The sequence below is a fragment of the Giraffa tippelskirchi genome, chromosome 3 (genome assembly GCF_054371585.1).
Source record: "Giraffa tippelskirchi isolate mGirTip1 chromosome 3, T2T-mGirTip1v1.2.pri, whole genome shotgun sequence".
Classification (NCBI taxonomy): Eukaryota; Metazoa; Chordata; class Mammalia; order Artiodactyla; family Giraffidae; genus Giraffa; species Giraffa tippelskirchi.
The window spans coordinates 19,680,156-19,690,488 of NC_137277.1; the positions used below are offsets into that span (position 1 = coordinate 19,680,156).

The 10,333-nt window shown below is 47.7% G+C and overlaps 1 protein-coding gene across 1 annotated transcript; it reads left to right on the forward strand.

The window, feature by feature from the left end:
- Window positions 1-211: 211 nt before the first annotated feature.
- AARSD1 (alanyl-tRNA synthetase domain containing 1) lies at window positions 212-9,011 on the forward strand. The gene is made up of 12 exons (XM_081577442.1): window positions 212-264; window positions 417-548; window positions 2,194-2,353; window positions 4,069-4,126; window positions 4,521-4,677; window positions 4,774-4,890; window positions 5,119-5,249; window positions 5,579-5,645; window positions 5,823-5,914; window positions 6,354-6,408; window positions 7,500-7,594; window positions 8,818-9,011. Exons 1-12 carry the CDS (start codon window positions 226-228, stop codon window positions 8,951-8,953), a joined length of 1,239 nt encoding a protein of 412 aa, XP_081433568.1. The 5' UTR covers window positions 212-225; the 3' UTR covers window positions 8,954-9,011.
- The last annotated feature ends 1,322 nt before the right edge of the window (window positions 9,012-10,333 follow it).

Consider the following 10,333-nt stretch of genomic DNA (forward strand, 5'->3'; position numbering starts at 1 on the left):
CCGCAGTTTTGTCCTTTTTCTGGTCCTTTTCACAAACAGTCGCTAAACAGTCTCGAGCGCCCGCCCGTCGCGTTTTGAATAAATTTGACCAAACCGCATCCCGTTCTTTGCCCTGCTGCGCCTGCGCAGAGACGCGCCCGGGATGAAGATTGTCCCGCTTTGCTCGCCGTCCTCCCCCGGGCGTTCCAGTGAGCGCGCAGCCCCGCATCCTGGGAGACAACAGCGATGGCGTTTCGGTGTCAGCGGGACAGCTACGCCAGAGAGGTGCGGCCAGCAGGGCGGGAAACCTGCTGCTCCTAGCGGGTGCGGCGGTGCGGGGCGAGGGGGCGCCGCGTGGAGTGGGCGCCGAGCTGGATTCAGTCCCGGTGCGCTGACGGCTGGAGTCGGGGCTTACTCTCGCATCTCTCTTCACCCAGTTCACCACCACCGTGGTCTCCTGCCGTCCCGCGGAGCTGCACACCGAAGGAAGCAACGGCAAGAAGGAAGTGCTGAGCGGTTTCCAAGTGGTCCTGGAAGACACGCTGCTTTTCCCCGAGGGCGGGGGACAGGTACCAGGCCTATCTCTCTCCCTCCCCTCCTCTCCCTTCCCAGGAAGCCCTCAATTCCTTTCTCACCCGGTGGTGAGTGAGAAGTGTCTCTTGTTTCTCAGTCTCAGCTGTAATGAATACAGTTGGAAATTAGCTCAGTTCAGCTCATTTGTTCACTCAGCAGATACTTATCCAGCCCTAACACATCCACTTTGGTACTGTTCCAGGCTCTGAGGATAAAGATTGAACGAGAAAGTGTCTTTGCCTACATAGTGTATTTGTTGGAGGAAACAGACCAAACGGTGGCTAGATACATAGTATACCAGCTCGGATAAGTTCTATGAAGAAAGTTAGTTTGAGGGAAAGAGAGTGATGGGATGATCTCCTAGGTAAGGGACAAGTTATTTTAGTCAAGAGCTAAGGGAGGTGGGGGGTAAGCCATTCTTGTCATCTGGTGGTGCTGGTGAGGGAGAGGAAGTATTTCCAGGGAGGGAGAATAAGTGCAAAGGACATGAGGTCGGAATTCCATTAGCCTTTAGCACAGAGGAAAAAGTTTCCTCTGAAGGAGCACAACAGAGGGCAGACTTATCAGTACTGTGATGGGGTAAGGACAAGATCCAGTGAGAACCTGAGAAAGGAGGATACTCACCTCAAAGGTGGGCATTGTGGGAGAGGCTTTCCCAGCAGAGAGAGTAGCACAGTTGAAGGCAGAGAAGCCTGAAAGAACCTGAAAAGTCTGATTAACTGCAAATAGTCCCATATAGTTGGAGCTTATGGTGCGTGTTGATGACAGGCTGGAGATGGCTTTGGAAAGCTAAGTGGGGGCCATTTCAGAGGGCCTTGAAGGATGTGTTAAGGTGTGTGGACTTCATTCAGGAAGCTGTGGTGAGCCATGGAAGTACGTAGGCAAAGAAATTATGTGAGAGAACATACTCAGTAAACTGCCCAGCGTAGAAGTTTTCTGATCTGCTGAAGGAAAACCTCTGATGTCTGGTATCCATAGTAGGTCTCATTTTATATACCACCTCTTCGAGGAAGTCTTCCCTGATTCCCCAAGATTGTTAGATCCCTTTCCTTTGAGCTTCTCTAGAACAATGTACTTTTTTGAACTATAGCAAGCTGTAGGTCATTTTGCAATTGCCCGTTGGCATTCTGTATCTTTTCCAGACTCTTCATTTGCATGAGGGACCATGTCTTATTTCCATTGGATTCTTGGGCAGGCACAGTGTTTTGTAAGCAGTCGATATTTTGTAATACTTCATATTTTTATAGTTTAATCCGAGTAGCAGTGCAGAAGATAGAGTGTAACGAGGGAGAAAAATTTGGATCATTTTAGAAACTAGTAAAAGAGAATAATCTAAACCAAGGAATGAGAGTGAGGATTAAGTTTCTTTGGGTTTTACTAAAAGTTTCCTTGCTGTAGTTACAACGTTTAATTCTGTTATTCTGTTCTGAAGACCAAAATATACAGGTGTTCAGAATGAAGAGGACAGAGACAGTCCCCTCCTGGAACAAAATGGACCACCTCACTTGGCATTGCCTTTCTCCCTTAGGGAATCTCAAATTCTGGGTGTGTTTCTCACATACTTGCCCTGGAGAGTCTTTGATTCCAGGAATTAGGTGAGCCCTGCCCACCACCACTGATTATCTTTACTTCTTTCCTCAGCCTGATGACCGTGGTACAATCAATGACATCTCTGTGCTGAGAGTGACTCGCCGGGGCACCCAGGCTGATCATTTCACCCAGACGCCCCTGACCCCTGGGACTGAGGTTCAAGTCCGAGTGGACTGGGAACGGAGGTTTGACCACATGCAGCAGCATTCAGGTAGATGGGTGGGATGGGACACCTCTAGGAGGAGCAGTTGCTGTTTGGGAATGTCAGGATGATTAAGATGTGGTTTGGGTTCTTCAGGAATTAACCTTTTGGAAGAGACAGACATATTCAGAATCGGGATTCTGGCAGGATGTGATAAATGTTATAAAAGCAAAATGAGTGGTGGTCCCTGGTGGTCCAGTGGTTGAGTCTGCCCACCAGTGTAGGGGAAATAGGTTCAATCCCTGATCCAGGAAGATTCCACATGTACCACAGCTACTGAGCCCATGTGCCACAACTGTTGAAGCTCACATACGTTAGATCCTGTGCTTTGCAACAGGAGAAGCTGTCGCAGTGAATGAGCCTGGGCACCACAACTGGAAAGTAGACCCTGCTCATCATAACTAGAGAAAGTCCACGCAGAGCGATGAAGACCCAGCACAGCCAAAAAAACCCTCTAAAATGAGCAGTTAAAAGTATTAGAATAACTGCTAGATTTAAGTATTACTCCCATGTGATATTTTCATCTGGATATGTCTCATAGCCTTCTTAAACTCAAAATGTCCAGAATGGAATTAAAAAGCCACCCCCTCCCCCAGATCTGGTTTTCCGTTTGCCTTCTCTATGTTCAGTACATGGCATCAGCATCCACCTGGTTGCTTGAATCCTGGTAGTCTGTTCAGACCCATCTTTAGGGATAGCCAGTCGTCTGCGTCCTGTCGGTTTATTTTCTCAATACTTCTCTGCCCGCTTCCACTGTCAACGCCGTTGTCCTTGTCCCGCCTCTCGCCATCTCTCCCCAGCCCTCTGTAATAGCCTCTTGGCTAGTCTCCCCACATTCAGTCTTGCTACTTTGCAGCCCATTCTCCACAAAACAGCCAGAATAATCTAAAACTGAAAATCCGATCAAGCCACTCCTAGCTTTCAAACTGTTCAGAGGCTGCCTGTAGCTCATGCTGAAGCCGACCGTCTTGTCATGGGCTGTAAGACCTGCCTGGGCCGGTACTTCTCTGCTGCTTCAGCCTCAGCCAGTGCCCCTGCCTCCTGCTCTCCACATCCTGGCCTTCTCTTGATTCCTTGAATACACCCTGCTTGTTTCCTCCTTCAAGGCCTTTGGCTGTCTTGTTCCCTTTGCTTTCACAGTTGGGCTTTCTCTTTCTCTTGCTTTTTTTCTTCCTCCTCACTGTCATCTATCAGGGATAGCACCATATCTCTAGTACCAAGCCCTGTGCCTTGTATGTGTAGGCACTTGATAAATTTCTGTCAAATGGGGAGTTCCCTGGTGGCCTACTGGTGAGGATCCCAGGTTTACGGCTGTGACCCAGGTTCAGTTCCTGGTTGGGGAACTGAGAGACCTTGTAAGTTGTGCGGTGAGGCCAGGAAAAAACAAAAATTCAAAACAAAACAAAAAAAATGCCTAAATTTTTTTTTTTTTTGTCAAATGAATGGATGTGGCTCAATGAGAACTTGAGTTCAAATCCTGCCTCTGATGAGCTACATTGCCTTGGCAAGTCATTTATTTGATCTCTCTAGGCCTTGATTTCCTCATTCATGAAACGGCATTATAAAGCTTCTTGCAGAATTCTCCTGAGGATTTTCAATAAAGTATCTCTTGAGAGTATTACCCAATGTCTGGCAGGTCTTCAGCAGAATTTCTGGGATGACATTGACACGGGGATTGTGTGACTGTGTGGGCTCCTTACTCTTCATCTCATCTCTCTGTTCAGGGCAGCATCTCATCACTGCAGTTGCTGATGATCTTTTTGGGCTGAAGACAACATCATGGTGAGCAGGAGACTGTCCGGCATGGGTCCCAGACTGCCAGCTCCTCATGGGTTAAGGACAGGAAGATAAAAATCTGCTGTGCTCACCTGGTTCCCCTGAAGATGGGGTGACGGATGACTTTGTGTTTCCCCCTGAGAAACATCTACCTTTGCTTAGGAGTGAACATAGAATTTGGAGCCCATTGACCTAGAGGGTGAATCCCAGCTGCATGACCTTGATCATGTTCCTTAATATTAACCCCCTACCTGTAAAATGGAAGTGATAGTCCCCGCCTTGCAACATTTTTGTGAGGATTCAATAACAGCATTTATATGAACATGCTCTGTAAATGATAAATTTCCTTATACTGTTCATCGTCCCCATCAGCATCCTGTGACCACTCTACTTCTGGCAGGGAGTTGGGGCGACTCCGGAGTGTCATTGAGCTGGACAGCCCCTCTGTGACTGCAGAGCAGGTAGCTGCCATCGAGCAGAATGTCAATGAAAAAATCCGAGATCGGCTGCCAGTGAACGTGCGAGAACTGAGCCTGGATGATCCAGAGGTGGAGCAGGTGAGGGGAGAGCCAGTGCGGTGGCTTCTGGAGAGTGCCCACCTGAGGGGTCCTCATCAAAATTCAGACAGCCCTTCTCCTTTCCTCGCGTTCCAGGTGAGGGGCCGGGGTTTGCCGGATGATCATGCTGGGCCTATTCGAGTTGTTACCATCAAGAGTGTCGATTCCAACATGTGTTGCGGGACCCACGTGAGCAATCTCAGTGACCTTCAGGTAGGTGAGAGAGGGCTCGTGAATGGATGGGAGAGAGGGAGTCAGGGGTGGGGGATCACAGCAGGGCTGGGAGTGATGGAGGGGACACCCGAGGGGTCCTGAGCGAAGTCACTCCATTATTGCTCCTGAGCTATTTGGGGAGGTCTTGGTCTCTCTTACCCTCGGATCTGGCACCTGCTGTGGCTTATCCATGTATATGTGTGTATGTTACGTTCTTGCCTCGTGTAGGTCATTAAAATTCTGGGCACTGAGAAGGGGAAAAAGAACAAAACCAACCTGATCTTCCTGGCTGGGAACCGGGTGCTGAAGTGGATGGAGAGGAGTCACGGCACTGAGAAGGCGCTCACAGCTCTGCTGAAGTACGGACGCTCCCTTCCCGGGCTTGACTTTCAGCTCCTGGGCAGCCAGAGAGTAGCCTGCCCACTCGTACGGGAGACAGAATACTCTTAGCTTAGCTCCGGGAGGTGAAATGCAGTCGTAAATGCTGCAGCGCTTTGGGTAGTTAGCCAGAGGCACACAGAATGGTTTCTTCCTTTATATCCTCTCCCCACAATCTCCTGAGGCCCCCTCAAAATGTCCCCAGGTCCCATCTGGGGGGAGACACACCATCAAGAGGGGCATTGATTTATGCCCAACACCAGAAGCAGTTGGGAAACTGGGCAGGCCTCCATGAACCTTTCTCTTGCAGGTGTGGACCAGAGGACCACGTGGAAGCAGTGAAGAAGCTGCAGAACTCCGGCAAGCTCCTGCAGAAGGTGATTTATCCAGGGAGGGTGGAAAGGGCGTGGGCTCTGCCTGAACAGGCTCCCAGATTCAGCCCCTCACCTGACCGGATGTGCAGTGTGTCAGCCGTGAGGGGCAGGGGGAGGAGACAGTGCTCCCTGTGGTTACCCTTTCCCTGCCAGATAACTGAGTGACAGCATCCATTTCAGAACAACTTGAATCTGCTCAGAGACCTGGCTGTGCACATTGCCCACAGCCTTAGGAACAGCCCGGACTGGGGAGGTGTGATCACGTTACACAGGTGAGACAGGCCTGGGGTGCTGGGCCTCGGGCTCAGCCTCTTCCCTGCACACAGTGCAAGAGTGGGAGGCAGGTCACCCCCGTTGTGTTCTCGAGACTGAGAAGACCCTAAGAAATGTGTTACCTTCCAGGTTTCCTGGGTTTGATATAAACATCTTCACTGTAACTTTCATTAGCACCTTGCCTCAGATCCTTCACCATCTAACAATTCTCCACTTAGCCAGGAGAATCTTGTTTAAGGGAAACAGAAAACAACATAAAGCAAAGCTTATTGTAATGCGCTCAGGCCGAGAAGGACATCGGGCTGGCCCTCCGTTTGCCCTGTTTCTTTGGCACTTTGCAGGAAAGACAGCGGGGAGGCCAGTAGGAGGAGCTGGGCTTCCTGCAGTTTCCTAGCCGCTTTTGCAGCCTGGGTCTCACGTCTGTGCCCTTTGTTTTAGGAAGGACGGCGATTCTGAGTTCATGAATATCATCGCCAATGAGATTGGGTCAGAGGTAAGAGGAGCGTGAGGTTCTCTGTCCGCCCTAGTTGGAGACCTTGCAAGGGGTCTTCCTCATGAACATGTGAAGAGTAGGAAACAGAAATTCATTCAATGCCATTTTCTCAACACTAGCCATGCGCTAGAGTCTGTTTTAGGTATCAGACGTGGTCAGTGGTATTGACCTTTCTGGGACTGTGACATTTACCAGCTTTGGAGCTCCTTTTATCAGAACTGGAATTCCTCCATACCACCCATATTTATGTGTGCCAAGGGCCTGATTTCAGAAATACAGGGGTTGGCTTGGTCGTTAGAAGGCCGTCCCTTCTGTTTTCCTTTGCTTCTGGCTTTAGGCGTTCCTCCTGGTCCTGACTGTCCAGAGTTTAGTGGTTTCCAGGTCTCTCTTTTGCCTTTACTCCAAAAATACTCTTTGAAATATTCACTCTGGGCCAAGCAGTGTGTACATCTCTCTTCATAATTCTGTGTAGAGAGTACAGATTCTCAAGGAACTCAGTTTTATTTGGGAAGGTAGCTATGTATGCTGACCTTTGTAATTTAGGGTGGTTGACGCTAGAGTGAGAGGAGTGCATTCTCTGTCAGGCTGAGGAGGCTTCAGGGAGGGGCCTAGAAGACTGCTTAGGAGTCGGCAGACACAGGAGCCAGGGCGGCCAGGCTGAGGGAAACACAGGTTTAGGCAGTGGCGGGCACAGTGCAGGAGGGCAGTAGGGTGGCCAGGCTCCAGAGGTTGGCAGGAGTCAGATCATGAAAGGCATTTTATCCTTGATCATGGTCAGCAGCCTTCTGCCCCCTACTTAATGTTCAACCGAAGTTCCTAAACCCACTCTCAAAGTTTCTTGTCCCTTATGGGCCCCACAGTGGAGGGGCTGTCTTATCATTCATCAGGAACATCACTTGTGGTTTAGAGGGGGGAAAGCTGTTTTTCTTTAAAGTACAGTCGATATCTCACATTGTCTAAGATGTACAGTGTGTTGATATATATTGCAGTATGATAAAAATGTGTTCTTGAGGCTGAAGAGAGTGCAGTTTAGAGGGGATTGACTGCATGTCTTTAAGTATCAGGGTTCATCTTCTTGTCTTCCGTCCTAGGAGACCCTCCTCTTCTTAACTGTGGGCGATGAGAAAGGTGCTGGACTCTTCTTACTGGCAGGACCAGCTGAGGCCGTGGAGACCCTGGGGCCCAGGTAATTTTCTGTGGACAGCTATGTGCGGGTGGGAGAGCCTGTAGGCCTAACCTGCCAACACAGCCCTTGGTGAATGCAAAGGGTCACTGCATCAGCATCTTACATTGATCACATCACAGCCGTGTGAGGTTGGCTGAGCAAAAATAATGATCACCACCATCATTCCCACTTTTCCGTATGAGGGACAGCATGTCCTCTAAGATCTCCCAGTTAAAGTGACGAAACTGAGACTCAAGCCCAGGACTTTTTGTCTCCAAATCTAATGTGCTTTGTGGTTTTTCTTTTAGAAATTGAGATTTGTAAATGATGCGTGAATATAGGTTTTGGATTCTTACTAGGAAGATGAAGCAAGTGCTTAAGGCATCCACAAAATAGAGGCACAGACAAACGGGGGAGAATTAGGATTTTGACACTGAATCAAAAAAGGCATTGATGTAGTTATTATAGAAAAATTAGAATTGTGTTGGACTTCTACCCTTATTTTTTGTATTTTCTCATTTTAAATTAGCTATGGAGGGGGAGTATGTCATATTCTTTGTGGCATTTAGGGTTTTTGAAGTCCTTGATTGGCTCTGATAAATACATGTTCATTGTAAAACATTAAAGGAAAACAGAAGTACTTAGAGCAGAAGTTCCTGACAGATAGCCAGATGAGGCCTGTAGACTCGTTTGGCCTGGGTACTATTTTAAATTTTCAAAATTAGCTGCTACCTTTTAAAATTATGGGATTTTTACTTAAAAATGTATAGAGTTCTAGCTTTTTTCAAAAATGGTGGGGGGTGGGAAAAGGCATGTTCTGGCATTTCTGTGTCCACATTCCTGCAGGGTAGCATCTGTGAGGAAGTAAGCGCCGGCCACCTCTTCAGACACCAGAGGCTCAGCCAGTGCCGCGGGCCCACCCTTCTCACTCAGCCCCAGTTGCTTCACTCACTGCTGTTCCCACAAGCCTTTGTGTCTACAGCTCTTTACCCTAATTATGCTTGTCCTGCTCCCTGGAGGTTGCCATAGTTTAGCCCATTTGTAGGCACTTGTGTTGTTTCTAGTTATTCACTCTTAATATCAACATGTTACGTGTATCTTTGTGCCCATGTACAACTATTTCTAGAAGCCTTCTACTTTTTCTCTCCCTCCCCCTCAGCCCACGAGGAAAGCTTCAGGGCTGCCCTTGTTTTTCCCTTGACTTTTCCCTCAGAGACGCCCCTGACTGTCTCTCTGCTCCCCAGGGTGGCTGAGGTGCTGGAAGGCAAGGGAGCTGGGAAGAAAGGCCGCTTTCAGGGCAAGGCCACGAAGATGGGCCGGCGGGCGGAGGTGCAGGCGCTTCTCCAGGACTACGTCAGCACGCAGAGTGCCGAGGAGTGAGGGCCCTGCTGAGACCACAGAAGGAGTCTCTTGGACAATAAAACAGTTTGACTTGAAATGATTGTGGTACCATGTATATTTATATGACAAGTGACGAATTTATGCAGTATATTCCAATGTGCTTATGCAGTCAGTATCTTTGTGAATAAACAGCTTTCTTTTTTTTATTTTTTAGATTTTATTCAAGTATAGTTGATTTTCAGTGTTGTGTTAATTTCTGCTATATAGCAGAGTGATTCAGTTATACAAACTACACATTCTTTTTCATAGTCTTTTCCATTATGGTTTGTCACAGGATAGTGAATATAGTTCTCTGTGCTACACAGTAGGACCTTGCTCTTTATCCATTCTCTATATAATAGTTTGCATCTGCTAATCCCAACTTCCCAGTCCTCTGCCTCCCTCTATTCCCGTAGCAACCACAAGTCTGTTAAGTCTGTGAGTCTTAAACAGCTTTCTTATTCGGCTCCTGTTAGGCATACCCTACCCGTGAGCATTATGTTGATGAACTGTACGAATTTATCTAAATCCACCTGCAGTCTTTCCTTGTAAAGAAATGCAGCTGCCCAAGGAGATATGAGTCAGGCTGGAGGCTTGGCTTAGGACATAGACTCACGTCTCCTTGTTTTCTCTTACTTTTTTCCTAGTCTTGTGTTTCAGAGTTAAAAACTATCAATGACTGTAAATAGGTTAAGAGTCCACAAAAATATCTGTAGAAAGATGTTCTAAGTCTGCTACTGAGGCAGGAAAAGGATAGAGATACCAGGCAAAACTAACCCAGAGAAAGCTGGGGTCATTATTAATATGAGACAAATAAGACTTTAAAGCTCTAAGACTTTAAGGATCATTATTGAAGCGCTATCTTGATGTTAAGAGCATAGACTTTGGATTTTCACAGACCTGAGTAGAAATCCTGGCTTTGTGCACCTACAGGTGGTTAAACTATAAAGAAAAGCAAGAAAATGGTTTAAAGTCAGGACAGCATTTACCTCTGGGGAGGGAGTGAAGCAGGACAGAGCAGAGACCGAAGGTGAGGGTGGGAGAGTGGTTTCTTGAATGCTGGCAATATTCTGTTTTTTGACTTGGGTGGCATTTACATAGGCTTTTGCTTATTAATGGTGGCTCAGCTGGTAAAGAATCCGCCTGCAATGCGAGAGACCTGGGTTCAGTCCCTGGGTTGGGAAGATCCCCTGGAGAGGGGAAAGGCTACACACTCTAGTATTCTGGCCTGGCCTGGAGAATTCCATGGACTATACAGTCACAGAGTCAGACTTGACTGAATGACTTACTTCACTTCGCTTAATAATTTTGCATTGTGGCCTGCCTTTATGTTTTATTCCATGGGGTTATTTCACAATTTAAGAATACAACTAAAAATCT

Coding starts and splice junctions, on each gene's coding strand:
- AARSD1 (XM_081577442.1), top strand. CDS start 226: ATGGCGTTTCGGTGTCAGCGGGACAGCTACGCCAGAGAG. Junction 4,891..5,118: donor GCAATCTCAGTGACCTTCAG/GTAGGTGAGAGA, acceptor TGCCTCGTGTAG/GTCATTAAAATTCTGGGCAC. Junction 7,595..8,817: donor GTGGAGACCCTGGGGCCCAG/GTAATTTTCTGT, acceptor TCTGCTCCCCAG/GGTGGCTGAGGTGCTGGAAG.